The sequence below is a fragment of the Pleurodeles waltl genome, chromosome 12 (genome assembly GCF_031143425.1).
Source record: "Pleurodeles waltl isolate 20211129_DDA chromosome 12, aPleWal1.hap1.20221129, whole genome shotgun sequence".
Classification (NCBI taxonomy): domain Eukaryota; kingdom Metazoa; phylum Chordata; class Amphibia; order Caudata; family Salamandridae; genus Pleurodeles; species Pleurodeles waltl.
Genome location: NC_090451.1, coordinates 509,519,498 through 509,535,095, shown reverse-complemented (window position 1 = coordinate 509,535,095; position 15,598 = coordinate 509,519,498). Strand labels below are relative to the sequence as shown.

Genomic DNA, 15,598 nt, shown 5'->3' with positions numbered 1-15,598 from the left:
ACCACCACAGACTGAGTTATGAGCAAAACTGTTTTTGTAAAAGTAATCCCCTGCAAAACATTATGGGGTGGGTTCTCATGCCTCGAATATTGGTATGTTGATTGCAATGCTCAGAACATCCCTTAGAGGACACCACAATAAAAACAACATTTGGGAGAAACATGGTCATGTAACCATACAGTCAGCCATTAGAGAGTATAGCGACATGAAAAAGATTGGGAGAAAGTCATGCAGTGTAACCATAAATGTAAGCCCCTGGAGTGCACAGTACATTACACATTTTCAAGGCTAGCAGGCCTATTACAATGATGCTACAAACAAGACCCATAAAACATAACTTCTCTCAGCTGTAAACCAAAAGTTACAGCTATGAGATAGCTTAAAAAGATAATGAATGATGGTAGGGGTTATTATTTTGGAGTTCCACACTAAGTGTGAGGACACAGAGATGATTTAGACAGAAAGAGCACATTCTGGTCAATGTTGTGAAGGTGGTCCCATTGTCTTAGAACCACCACAGGTTGAAAGGACACCATAATGAAAACATCATTTGTACGAAACATGATCATTTAACCATATAGTAGACCCTAGAGGGTATAACCACATGAAAACAGAATGGTAGAAAATAATGTACAAACATATATTTAACCCCTAGAGGACGGAGTGCATTACACATTGTCAGGAATGGCAGGCCTATCGCAATGATATTACAAACAAAGCCCTTAAAACATTAACTACTCTCAGCTGTAAAACAAACGTTTCAGCCCTGAGAGCTTAAAAAGACATTGACTGGTGGGAGGGGTTATTATTTGGGTTCCCCACTAACACAGTTTTGGGACCCAGAGATGATCTAGACAAAGTGTGTGTTGTGCTGAACGTTTTGGTGGTAACCCCACTTGACCCAGGACCACCACAGGTTGAGTTATGAGCAAAAATGTTTTGTCAAAGTAATGCCCTGCAAAGCATTATGGGGCGATTTTCCTAAGAGCAGTGAATATTGTAGTATCGGCTTTCCTGCTGTGCAATTTATTTTAGGCCATTTCTGCCCTACCCTGGGGCCGGCTGAGCTAGAGGCCAAAATCCACAGGTAGGCACTTTGCAAAAAACACCTCTGTTTTCTGTGAAAAAATGTTATGTGTCCACGTTGTGTTTTGGGCCACTTCCTTTCATGGGCGCTAGGCCCACCCACACAAGTGAGGTACCATTTTTATCGGGAGACTTGGGGGAACGCTGGGTGGAAGGACATTTGTGGCTCCTCTCAGATTCCAGAACTTTCTGTCACCGAAATGAGAGGAAAAAGTGTTTTTTTGGCCAAATTTTGAGGTTTGCAAAGGATTCTGGGTAACAGAACCTGGTCAGAGCCCCACAAGTCACCCCATCGTGGATTCCCCTAGGTCTCTAGTTTTCAAAAATGCACAGGTTTGGTAGGTTTCCCTAGGTGCCGGCTGAGCTAGGGGCCAAAATCTACAGGTAGGCACTTTGCAAAAAACACCTCTGTTTTCTGTAAAAGAATTGGGATGTGTCCACGTTGTGTTTTGGGCCATTTCCTTTCGTGGGCGCTAGGCCTACCCACACAAGTGAGGTACCATTTTTATCGGGAGACTTGGGGGAACGCTGAATGGAAGGAAATTTGTGGCTCCTCTCAGATTCCAGAACTTTCTGTCACCGAAATGTGAGGAAAATGTGTTATTTTTTAGCCAAATTTTGAGGTTTGCAAAGGATTCTGGGTAACAGAACCTGGTCAGAGCCCCACAAGTCACCCCATCTTGGATTCCCCTAGGTCTCTAGTTTTCAAAAATGCACAGGTTTGGTAGGTTTCCCTAGGTGCCGGCTGAGCTAGAGGCCAAAATCTACAGGTAGGCACTTTGCAAAAAACACCTCTGTTTTCTGTCAAAAAATGGGATGTGTCCACGTTGTGTTTTGGGGCATTTCCTGTCGCGGGCGCTAGGCCTACCCACACAAGTGAGGTATCATTTTTATCGGGAGACTTGGGGGAACATAGAATAGCAAAACAAGTGTTATTGCCCTTGTCTTTCTCTACATTTTTTCCTTCCAAATATAAGAGAGTGTGTGAAAAAAGACGTCTATTTGAGAAATGCCCTGTAATTCACATGCTAGTATGGGCACCCCGGAATTCAGAGATGTGCAAATAACCACTGCTGCTCAACACCTTATCTTGTGGCCATTTTGGAAATACAAAGGTTTTCTTGATAGCTATTTTTTACTCTTTATATTTCAGCAAATGAATTGCTGTATACCCGGTATAGAATCAAAACCCAAGGCAGGGTGCAGGTCATTTATTGGCTCTGGGTACCTAGAGTTCTTGATGAACCTACAAGCCCTATATATCCCCGCAACCAGAAGAGTCCAGCAGACGTAACGGTATATTGCTGTAAAAAATCTGACATTGCAGGAAAAAGTTACAGAGTAAAACGTAGAGAAAAATTGCAGATTTTTTCACCTCAATTTCAATATTTTATTTTTCAGTTGTTATTTTCTGTAGGAAATGTAGGATCTACACAAATTACCCCTGGCTGAATTCAGAATTTTGTCTACTTTTCAGAAATGTTTCGGTTTCTGGGATCCAGCATTGGTTTCGTGCCCATTTCGGTCACTGACTGGAAGGAGGCTGAAAGCACAAACAAATCGTAAAAATGGGGTATGTCCCAGTAAAATGGCAAAATTGTGTTGAAAAATTGGGTTTTGTGATTCAAGTCTGCCTGTTCCTGAAAGCTGGGAAGCTGGTGATTTTAGCACCGCAACCCCTTTGTTGATGCCATTGTCAGGGAAAAAAACCACAAGCCTCTTCTGCAGCCCCTTTTTCCCATTTTTTTTTTTAAAAAACGAAATTTTCACTGTATTTTGGCTAATTTCTTGGCCTCCTTCTGGGGAACCCACAAAGTCTGGGTACCTCTAGAATCCCTAGGATGTTGGAAAAAAAGGACGCAAATCTGGCGTGGGTAGCTTATGTGAACAAAAAGTTATGAGGGCCTAAGCGCGAACTGCCCCAAATAGCCAAAAAAAGGCTTGCCACCTGAGGGGGAAAAGGCCTGGCAGCAAAGGGGTTAAGTGTGGAAGCCTCTTGGAAAGTTTTAACAAGCACTCAAAAAGTGGTATTGAGTCTTTTTGTTCTCAGAACAACTAAACTGAAAACAGAGAAACCCATTCTTCTATGAGACCGCACACCCCTTCTATATGCAATCCAGGCTAATTCTACATTAAATGAGAAACACGCACTACACCCTTCCATATCTTAAATAAATAATCTTAGTAACCCTGCAACCCACAATAAAGGGGCATGCTGAACTAGACATACTAAAGGGGAGACAGAAGACCGACCACAATTGAACTGCATAGTACCCAATTTCATGGCTCAGATGAACGAAAGACGTTGTGCATCTTACAAATCTACAGGTGAGAGCTTTTAAGTTTTATCAAAGTCTTTCTGTGGATGTCTGATGTCACCTTGTGCCTTCGCCCTTCTCGCTCAGCATTTTCTCTGCCTTCCCCTCGAACACAGATGCACATTTGCTGAAGGCTGGTTAGACATTTAATTATGCATGCACAATTAGATTTGAATCATATGATTAGGACTATTGTAATTGGAAAAGGATGTGCACTAACCTTGGCTCCACTCCCAGAGCCAGCAGCTTTGACCAGAGCTTCCCTCAGTCAACATTATTGTAAGCTGTGCTGAGGTCCATGAAGGCAAGATACAGGCACCCAGGCTTAATCTGTACATTCTTGTTATACAAGAGGTAAAGGTTCAGACACTGATCTATAGTGCCTAGACTGTGTCTTAATCCATACTGCGTGGGCGATATAATGCTCTCCTCGGTTGCCGAGGTCTCACAACAGTGCGCTCTAAATCATTTAGAGTCACTCTCCATGCTTGCTTGCCTCTAGGGCAAATGTAATATATTTGCCTTGCTTACCCTGGGTTTCCATGGGCCGAGTTTTTTATGCCTTTATAAATAGAGGACTGGATGGGAATGTCCATTTTGGTATTGTGGTCATTACTAAAGAACGGGGCATTAACCACTTTCCAAAACTTAGTTGGATCTTTGGATAGACTGGCTTTCTCTAACTCTTCCTGCACTTCCCTTCTTATTGTGTCTTTCCTTTCACTAAAGACTGCCTTATACAAACGTCTACAGGACCGCACTTCCTCCAAGCCCCCCTGGGATTTCTTCAGAGCACCTTTTAACAATCTGTGGGCTTTCAAACAAGGACCATCAAAGCCACTTGTTGATCTTTACTGTGTGATGTTCTCTGGGATCTAATAAAAGTTCAAAGGTTTGCCTGCATAGATCTATGTGAGCCTCCAGTATATACCCTGGGGCTGCGGAGTCCAAACATGTTGCTATTTTATTACTACTACTCCTTGCCAAACTTCCAAGCAGTTCCCCAGAGTCCACATCTACCCACTTATGCCTAAAGCCTCTATTCTTGGAGCATTCTAATGGTGGTGTGGTGTATGTATGTATCAGGCTACTAGTACCAGGCATAGCTGAAGCACTAATGGATTATGGTCACTTTTATCACTGGGGTTAAATGAAAACTGACAGACTTTCCCTCTCATTCCTAGTGACACTGCAATAAAATCAGTTAAACTACCCCTACCTCTGTGTGAATGATACTTGTCCACTAGCTGTGTCCTTCAACGCGCCAACTGTGAGTATAAGATTATGTCTAACCAGTAGATTAGTCTGAAAATCACCACATGGATTATGCTCAAAATGCAGAGCGTCATCAAGGTCAATATTTCACAAGCCACACACAGAATTACACAAAATTGGATACACGCTACAGTTGAAGCCCCCCCCCCCCCCCCCAGCCCCCCCCCCCAAAAAAAACATAGAATAATCACTCCTTAATATTCCCATAGTTTTAGTTAGCCCAGTGGCCAAAGAGTTCACAATTGTCGTGCCACCACACTTAAAATTATTGTGATAAAAATGTATCAATACTATAAACAGGGAGTGAGTCAAAGTTTAAGCACAAAAACTGAAGGTGTGGTGAATCAAGAACCCTATCTATTATCTGGCAGGTCAAAGATGTACTAATCAAGGTCAGCAGTCCACCGCTGTTATGCACATGAGCAACAAGCAAGTCTGGTGGTGTTAGAGCAGAAAACCCATTCATATCTAAACTTTCACATGTCCAAGTTTCCTGTAGACAAATAACGTGATAATCACCAATCATGTTTGCCCAGTCTGGCTCGGTTAACTTCTGAGCAATCCCTTCAACATTCCAGAATAAAATACTAGTAATCCTCTGTGGGTATGGGACTGGGTTAACCAAAGGTCTGGGTATAAGCATTATTCCTTTGCAGGGCTGCATCTGTCTAGGGAAAAGGGGGAGCCAAAACCTGAAAAAGATTATTGCCTACCATGCCTAGGTCAGGCAGTTCTTCACCATACACCCCTTCTATCCAGGCCTAATGGGGAATGTACCTAGATCTGCTAGTGCCCTCCACAATTTTATCCATTGGTTCAGGAGGCCTTGATATGTGTTCCACGTTTGCCTGAATGGGTGTGCGTATGTATGTGTGCATGCATGAAGGCTGTGTATCTGCATGTATGCTGAGGGGAGTGTCTCGGGTGCGACAGCATGTGTGTTTGTATGCAGGCGGGTGGGGGTATCTGAGTGCGTGTATATATGTGAAGCAGGGTCCCCGAGTGCGTGTTTTGAGCGAGCAAGTGGGGGTGTCTGGATGTATTAGTGTGGTTGGGGGTATCTGCATGTATGCGATGCGGAGTGGGGTGAGAATGAGTAGGTGTGTGTGTATTGGGATGCATGTGAGTGTGGGTGCATGTGTGCAAATTTGCGAGTGAGTGGGGGGGTGCAAATGGGCGGATGAGGGTGTGTGTGCAAGTGAGTGTATGCGGAGGGGGAGTGTGTGAATGTATGCGTGCGTGGAGGGAGGGGCTGGGGTTGTGCATGAATGTGGAGGGGGGTGTGTATGTGTCAGTGGGAGTATGTGTGTGTATGTCAGTTTGAGAGCGGGTGGGGTGTTTGTATGGATATGAGCAGTTGGGTGGGGGGTGTTTTTGCAAGTGTGTGGACGGGTGGGGGAGTGTTTGCAAGTGTGTGGTCAGGTGGGGCAGGTGCATGGAAGTGTGGTGACATGTGCACTGCCAGGGTATTTGTGGCAGGATGCCCGCTATGGAAAGCCTGGCGGTCTGCTACCTTGTAATCCGGCCAGCAGGCAGAGGCCGGCCGCCGGCTTAGAGGAGCTCACCACCAGCCACATCGGTGTGACCACAGGCAGCGTTGTGGCAGTTTGGCTTCGGCCAAACCCCACAACTTGTAATGCAGCGTTTTTTGGCAGAATGACCGCTACTTCCACTGCGGTGGTCCACTGACCGCCACCTCCACTGCGGTGGTCCACTGACCGCCAACACTGTAACAAGGCCCTATATCTCCCTTTCCTAACGCGGAAATAACGTTAGAACCTTACTGAACTCTAAACTAAGGGAATAAACCTCCTATGCTGGATTCCACACACCAAGGAGGTATATCCATTTGTGGGACTCTCCAATTATGACATTAAGAGGATATGCTCACTGGCGTCGGAAATGCAAACAAATGAATTCCAACCAAATATAGGCATTGACCACAGTTTCAAAATGCATACTGCCAGCTAAATCAACCCAATGTTAGCCAAATGAAAAGAGCCAGCTCAAACACTAGAATGAAATGCGTTAACACATGGATGTTACTGAGGGCCGAATATTTAAAACATAACAATTCTGGGTCCCAAAATCAAGACCAGAAGAAACCTGGAAAGGTGTGCAGATCAAACTGCCCCACCCTCTCCCTGGGGGACAACACTGTCATAAGGGAGGCAAGGAAAATATTTGAAAAGCAAATTCACTATCTCATTTACTGATTAACAGACAAACAAAAGAGATCAGAGTAGGAATGAGTAGCCTGCTGGAGTTTCACAAATCTGTTAAGAGTATGGGGTGAGTGATGGTGCGCAAAAACTTCCCCACAAAAAATCTACCCAATTAGTGTTTTGCAGGACAAGTTTTATGCCGATATGTTGGACAAGGGACGGAAAAAAATGGAAGGTGTACATTTGCTGTACAATACCGAAAAAATTATGAACAGAATTACATCAAATTTGGTATGAAAGTAGAAGTTTACTTAAGAAAATGATTTTGCTTGCTGTAAATTGGTTACAGTCGCTGAGAAATCAGACTTAGAAAAGTTTGTTTTTATAACCCTTACACAGAGCCAAGCTCTCAGTCAGGGTAGGATTTTGGACCATTAGGTGGCAGATGGTTCACAAACCCGGGGAAAAAAAATACTCTAATCTGAATGGGTGAGAGAGCTTTTTCTACTGTTCATTTCTGATTCACAAACATGAATTTATGTGATTGGCTAGTTGCAATTTGAAGAAAAATGTTGTGGCCGACATTACAAGATGTGGGATCCAAGTCCCTGCTTTCTTGAAAGAGCAAACAGGGGATGTAAGGTGGTCTTAGATCCTTGCTGGCCATCTACAGGTTTTGTGGCTGTAGTACCAGGTCTACAAACACAGCACTATGTCCAACAAGGACCACAAACGTTTGTGATTGGTCCTTTAGACTCTTATTTTTTTTTTTTTTTTTTTTAAACTGGCGTTGTCACCTGCAGAAAGTCAAACCCAGAGGATAATCTGTGATGCATATTGCAAAGACCTATAGGCAGCAGTGATGGTGCACCCATGGCAGTTTGGACTTCGGCCACAGGCTGTGCACAGTGGGGGTTGGTCACAGTATACAACTTTAGTATATGATTTAAAAAAAAAAAAATCTCCAAAGATTAAAGTGAAGTTAAAGTTAGCTTGGGTCAAAACAACGTAACAAGTTTAAAAAAAACAAAAAAAAAGCAAATGAATAAAAAAAAAAAAACAGAAGTTAATGTTAGTACTGCAATCCATTGTTTGCACAGTCATGAAAAACATAACACACACCGAATACAATTATGAAAAAAAACAATATTTATACCAATACATAATTCCTAGAAGCATAATGTAATCAAATAAAACAGTCAAACCAAAAAAATATTACATTAGTACTTGTATTTTTCATAGTGCTAATGGTAATGCATTAAGTAATCCCATCTTTAAGATAAATTACATTTGTAGTTGCATATGTCACATCAAGGACGAGGTCATGAGAATTTCCCCTAAATTGGAATTATGGTGTAAAGGCTTGCATGGCTGCTGTACGAGCTATGGATTGCGGTTTAACCGAAATTTGGGAATATTATAGTTTTTCGGTTTCAATCTGCAGGCATAACTGCAATTTAATACAGGTCTGTCAAGTGAATTTTTCAGGTTTTTTTCTTAAACAAATGGTAAGGTAAAGCTAACCAGAAAGGAGGAGACTACCAACAAGGAGCCACAGTAACAAATACTGGATTCTGTCAACTTGATTGATTCTTACCTGGACAGTCTTTTTAATGCGGTGTGAGGGTCCTGGATACTCCTTTGAATAGAGGTCCGTTAGGAAAAGGGAGTTAATGAGAGTAGATTTCCCTAGACCAGACTCACCTGTAAGGAAAATCAGACATAACATTATGACATGTAGTCTTACTCTCAAACATTCAAACAGCGCCAACAGTATGGATTCTCAGACCTTGCTCACAGAAGACAGCGCACCCATGATCAGAACTTTGACCATCACTGTCACAAAGGGTACATTGTACCTCTTGCGTACTATATTCATTAGACACGTGTTAATGCATGGATTCAAGCGCATTCCTTGTAGAAAGATGCCACTACACATTCAACTCAATACCATTCTTAATATATATATTTATTTATTTTATTTTTTTTCATTCATTGGCACAGTAGTGTATCATACAGTAGAGAAATGCAAAGTCACAAAAGAGAAAATTGACAACAGCTGCTAAGGAAAGAGAAACAGGGAAAACTGGATCTTGAACACGGAAGACTCACTTAAGACTCCTCAGTTAACAGAATTGAACCCAAGATTCTGGGTGCTGTACTTGAGAAGGCTGTCCAGGTGACTTCAGATTAAATTTTGTATTGACCCCCAAAAAATGTTTATTTTCAGGTACATATGTCTACCAGAGTGCAAAAATATGCACACTGTCAGGCAGCATGCCGAAAGGGTGCCAGACAACGTCTCTAAAAGCACTGGAGGCCAGCCTTTTGGCTTTATTGATGGCTGTTTTATCATTTAACAAATAAATAAAACTTTATTATTGAGGGAGTTGGCCAGTATTTGGAACAGTAAAAAAAAAAAAAAAAAAAAAACATTGGCTAAAAGCGAATATGCTTTTTAGATAAAAAAAAAACAAAATCACATAGCAATAGTAGTCTCTGGTACTGAACGGAACTACTGTGGGTGTGGATGTGTTCTTGTGAAAAATCAGATTGCCATCACTCACAGTGAAGTTAGTCATGGGCTGAAGTGGGATAAGCCCAATATTGCCCTCTGCTGTAGGGGGGCAGAGGAAAAATGTGAATGATAACAGGAGACCAATGAATGAAGTAGGCTGGGAGAAAGCCCATATAAATATATTATTTAAACCATTTTCATAAAATTGAAAAGTATTGGTTGGCGCTAGACCTACAAAGGTCTAGAGAACATGCCGTAACATTCCAGAGAAGAACTCTAAATGCATTGGAGAGTTCATAACAACTTGTTACATGCCCATATCAACTTAGGACAGAACAAGCCTATGACTGCATGAAAGAATGACGATTCTGGCAGGCAGTGCATTTACTCTGTAACTTCAGTGCGCATGAGACAGACACCACAGTTTTCATTATTTGGCGGGATGTAGCTTTTGATGGGGAGGACATACCAGATCAGACTGCTGTTATGTTCTTCATGAAGGAAGAACGATCATGTTTTTTTTCTTGAAGAGATACTTTAATTCAAACATTCCCTCTATCACTTTTTTGTATAAATTAATCTCAGCCACTGGTAATTACTTGGGGCCACATCCCCGTCCATCATTTTTTTGTGCACCATGCCACCTTAGTCTGGACCCAGCTATATGCAAATCACTCATGATTCTGCTCCAATGGGAAGTGTCCAGCCTGAACAGCCAAGTCAAGTCCTCCCTGAACCTGACACAAACAACCTAGGACCGGTTTCTACTTATTTATGGCTCATTGGCCAGGTATAGATTATTTTCAGTGACGCAGCATGCACAGGACTCACGTGTGGACATATCCGACCCACTTAAGGCAACACACTAACGTATACAGAAAAATGTGTCGATAGAATGCTAGAATTAATATCAGCTGCTGGTAATCACTCTGGGCTGCATCCCAATCCATTGTTATTTCAACACTCAAATTTGATTAGTTTTACCCACTAAGGCTGCCTTCGAAATAACATTGCCAACTAGCCAATAATGTACAGGTCATCTGTCAATTTTTGGGTAAGTATAAGTGTTTATAGATTGCCCCCCTTCCAACTGTTGGCTGGCGCAACAAACCTTAGTTGGGCCCAGGCAACTGACAATATCGCTATGTGGATGTATAATCAATGTTAATGGGAGTTAAAAAGCATTCCCTTCTGAGCGCCCAAAACCAATAAACTATGCGTCACAGGGGGAGAGGACTACCAGTAAAGTATGCAGCAAATGAACTTGGGACAGAACATGTGTCATGGAGAAACTAGTAATCACCCAAGCTAAGAAGTTGCATCAATATGGCTACTGTGTTGCTGGAAAGATGCAAACACTACGGAAGACCAGGTTAGCGCAAACTGCCTGAAGGAAGTATCCACTTCCGAACAAATCATTCTTCAATAACCAAACGCAATGACACCAGACAGCCACACCCTGGCTAATAAAAATCCCAAAACCTCATGAAAAGGGCAACAAAAACTCCAAAAGTGCTAGAGTGCCACTCACAGGCTAGACGTGCACAACACAAATGCGGACAGCATAACACAAATGCGGACAGCATAACACAAATGCGGACAGCATAACACAAATGCGGACAGCATAACACAAATGCGGACAGCATAACACAAATGCGGACAGCATAACACAAATGCGGACAGCATAACACAAATGCGGACAGCATAACACAAATGCGGACAGCATAACACAAATGCGGACAGCATAACACAAATGCGGACAGCATAACACAAATGCGGACAGCATAACACAAATGCGGACAGCATAACACAAATGCGGACAGCATAACACACATCCCTACATAAACAATTAAAAAAACACAAACTAAATGCAGATCGTACACAAGTCAAAGGATGCACACAACTAGTGGGATGCTCGGGATTTAAAGATAGACTATTTAAGTTTTAGGGGCACTTTTAGAGGACCAAAGTATAACAAGCATTGGCAAAGCCAATAGGTCTTGTCTCTCACTATCGATACGTATCTTTTGGCTTTGGCAATGCTTTTTGCTGATGCTGTTCCATATCGGAAAGAAGGAACAACAAGAAATAAAATGCTTGTTTCCTGAGCAACATCGGCAAAATAAAAAAATAAAAAAGTAAAAAACCTGCAGTGCGGAAGATATAAATGCAGACATGCATCACTATGGACGTGCACAAATCTATCATGAAGACGTTTTTTTTCAAATGGTATTTATTGTTCCAAGTAGTTACCATACCCCAATCAAAGAAATGCATGCCAACGTGCTGTGGGGGCTCACAATTATACAAATCAATTAAAGAAAAGCATGTAAAACATTCGGACATGCTTCAATTAAAGTAATATATGCTAAACATTACACTGGGTAGCTTGCAATTAAAGAAATGTGAGCCTAAAACATACTATGCCAATTCAAACACACACGATGACCATCATAAGTTAAAGAATATAACTGGCAGAGCTCTGATAATGGCAAAGGGTTAGTACTACAGGGAGTGCAGAATTATTAGGCAAATTAGTATTTTGACCACATCATGCTCTTTATGCATGTTGACTTACTCCAAGCTGTATAGGCTCGAAAGCCTACTACCAATTAAGCATATTAGGTGATGTGCATCTCTGTAATGAGAAGGGGTGTGGTCTAATGACATCAACACCCTATATCAGGTGTGCATAATTATTAGGCAACTTCCTTTCCTTTGGCAAAATGGGTCAAAAGAAGGACTTGACAGGCTCAGAAAAGTCAAAAATAGTGAGATATCTTGCAGAGGGATGCAGCACTCTTAAAATTGCAAAGCTTCTGAAGCGTGATCATCGAACAATCAAGAGTTTCATTCAAAATAGTCAACAGGGTCGCAAGAAGCGTGTGGAAAAACCAAGGCGCAAAATAACTGCCCATGAACTGAGAAAAGTCAAGCGTGCAGCTGCCACAATGCCACTTGCCACCAGTTTGGCCATATTTCAGAGCTGCAACATCACTGGAGTGCCCAAAAGCACAAGGTGTGCAATACTCAGAGACATGGCCAAGGTAAGAAAGGCTGAAAGACGACCACCACTGAACAAGACACACAAGCTGAAACGTCAAGACTGGGCCAAGAAATATCTCAAGACTGATTTTCTAAGGTTTTATGGACTGATGAAATGAGAGTGAGTCTTGATGGGCCAGATGGATGGGCCCGTGGCTAGATTGGTAAAGGGCAGAGAGCTCCAGTCCGACTCAGACGCCAGCAAGGTGGAGGTGGAGTACTGGTTTGGGCTAGTATCATTAAAGATAAGCTTGTGGGGCCTTTTCGGGTTGAGGATGGAGTCAAGCTCAACTCCCAGTCCTACTGCCAGTTCCTGGAAGACACCTTCTTCAAGCAGTGGTACAGGATCTGCATCCTTCAAGAAAAACATGATTTTCATGCAGGGCAATGCTCCATCACACGCGTCCAAGTACTCCACAGCGTGGCTGGCAAGAAAGGGTATAAAAGAAGGAAATCCAATGACATGGCCTCCTTGTTCACCTGATCTGAACCCCATTGAGAACCTGTGGTCCATCATCAAATGTGAGATTTACAAGGAGGGAAAACAGTACACCTCTCTGAACAGTGTCTGGGAGGCTGTGGTTGCTGCTGCACGCAATGTTGATGGTGAACAGATCAAAACACTGACAGAATCCATGGATGGCAGGCTTTTGAGTGTCCTTGCAAAGAAAGGTGGCTATATTGGTCACTGATTTGTTTTTGTTTTGTTTTTGAATGTCAGAAATGTATATTTGTGAATGTTGAGATGTTATATTGGTTTCACTGGTAATAATAAATAATTGAAATGGGTATATATTTTTTTTTTTGTTAAGTTGCCTAATAATTATGCACAGTAATAGTCACCTGCACACACAGATATCCCCCTAACATAGCTAAAACTAAAAACAAACTAAAAACTACTTCCAAAAATATTCAGCTTTGATATTAATGAGTTTTTTTGGGTTCATTGAGAACATGGTTGTTGTTCAATAATAAAATTAATCCTCAAAAATACAACTTGCCTAATAATTCTGCACTCCCTGTACGTGCTGCTTTAAATGAGGCTATTCTAATGGACAATGAGGTAGCCTCACTAAAGTGCTACATATTGCAAGCTTTTACATTAGGGCGACTCAGCCATTGAGTGCACGCCATACAAGGATGACTGGACAATGAAAAGGGACTTGAAAATTCAAAGTAAAATGCATCAAGAGTAGATAAAAGTCCAACTAAACAGAAAAGCACACAAACAATATAGTCAACTGAAAAAAGTATGAACCAGACAGTACCAGCATAAACAAAAGAGGTAATATTAAATAACAGCATAGATCATCTCTTGTGTTGTCAACTTTAAATGCAGGACACTGTCGTCATTCTTTTGGGGGTGGGGGGGAGACAAAAAAGGCGATGGTAAAATGCCAGGAGAGTAAACTGAACAGGGTTGAGGGAGGGCAGGGATAGTTCAAGCAGGGAAGTGGAAGGGGGTTGGAAGACAGGCAAGCAACACCAGGATAAAATTTAGTCGACCTGACGGATAACCACAGAAGCGAGATCTGGTTATGGTGCCCAGTGTAGGCACATTATTATTCTCTGGTAGCAGACTAGCTGTTCTTCGTTATGGTCATCTTACCTCTATATCTCTGAACAGGAAGCCCCATAAGGGCTTTCAGCTCTGTGCATGCACCTTTATGGAAAAGCCATTACACCGGCTTTCGTGGGGTTGAAATCTTTGCTGCTGAAGCGGGAGAACAGCTACAATTGTTTAGTTAGTAACTGTTTAGAAATATTTGTGCGGTGAATCAAGCAATGAATGTATTTGCAATGATTTCTTATTCACTGCAAAATGAGAGAATACTATGGCATTTTTAGATGTACCAGATCCAGTTGTTTGAGTTGGTCAAATTGTTTTCATTTCGTGCTCTGATTCAGGTTCTTTTTTTCAAAACTTGTGAGTATCGAAATGGTGATCTGGATTACAACACGGCTGCTGCAAATTGGCTACGCGTCTACCCGGAACCAGTGATGCAACTTCTTGCTCTTCCTCCATAGAGGAGTGATAGCTCGCAACGCAATTGGTTGAACCCCTCTCACCTTTCATCTGTGCTCCCACTGGACGGCGAATAGGGTGGCCAACACAGCACAGTAAACGGCGCTGAACCTGGAGCCATGTAACAGAGTCCCAAAGGGCGTTGGCCAATTTGACTAGAATTACCCTGTAGTACACATGGCAAAATACTGAATAAAAAAACATTTTAAAATGACCGCAGCTTTAAAAAGACAGAAAAGGAACAAGTGGGCAGGAATTGGGAGATGGGACAGGTGCCGTTGTAAAGCAGTGTCTGACATATTAGCTCTGTCTTCAAATGCACAGCAAATGTGATGTAGTAAGAACAAGATTGACAGGCCTGTTTACAAAAACAGAGCAGATGTCGAAGGGAGTGAAAACAGGACCGATCGTGTGAATTGTTTTTCAATAAAGAAAAAAAAAGTCGTTTTGAAAACAGATGTTAAATGGTGACCAGCGAATTGATATAGTACTTGGTTTCTGCTCTCGGTGATGGCTAAACAAAGGAAGAGGCATGACAAATGTATGCAATGGAGAAATGGGGAGAAAGAATAGAGGAGAAACAATGCTGGCAGCAAATGGTAAGCGTATGGGCGGGTTGAAGCCCACAAAGTATATACATGTCTCGAAGAGACAGCGCAAGCACTGTCTAGCCGAGCCCTAAAAACAGATTTATAAAAGCAGGGAACTACATACTAAGTAGGGGTTCCATGCAGAATAACAGGACCTGCATAAGAGCTCTATAATGTACTTGAAAGATTTTTAGTTATGCCGCTGTCTTTTTAATTTCAAACAAAACTCACTTAATGCAGGAAATCCTGCAACCTAGTTTTAAATTAATGTGATTAGTGGGTGTCTCCTACCAGGGATGTGGAATTCCTATCGCCCAACGCCCGGGACATCTTGTTTGGGGTCAAGGGCAACAAGTTTTTATGTTTACTTTGTCCTTGGGACAAGTAGGCCGAACCCCCTGCAGCACAAACCCTTTGGCTGCCTGTTTACAGAGAGTTGAACTCTCTGCAGTTGAGGTAATGTGTTTCCAAAGGATAATGCTGTTCGAACTTGTATTTATGGTTCATTATTTGAAAGCCTTCATTATTAGGGTGCGTGCTGTAAATAAATGTTTTAAGGTCACACTTCACTACTG

At 42.1% G+C, this 15,598-nt stretch overlaps 1 protein-coding gene across 1 annotated transcript in view; it reads right to left on the bottom strand.

Annotated features, from left to right (window-relative positions):
• Positions 1-15,598, bottom strand: part of LOC138268006 (septin-7-like) — a 159,480-nt gene that overhangs the window by 68,776 nt on the left and 75,106 nt on the right. The window contains exon 3 of the mRNA XM_069217313.1: positions 8,442-8,548. Within this exon, the coding sequence (XP_069073414.1) occupies positions 8,442-8,548 (107 nt within the window). The remainder of the gene's footprint in view (positions 1-8,441; positions 8,549-15,598) is intronic.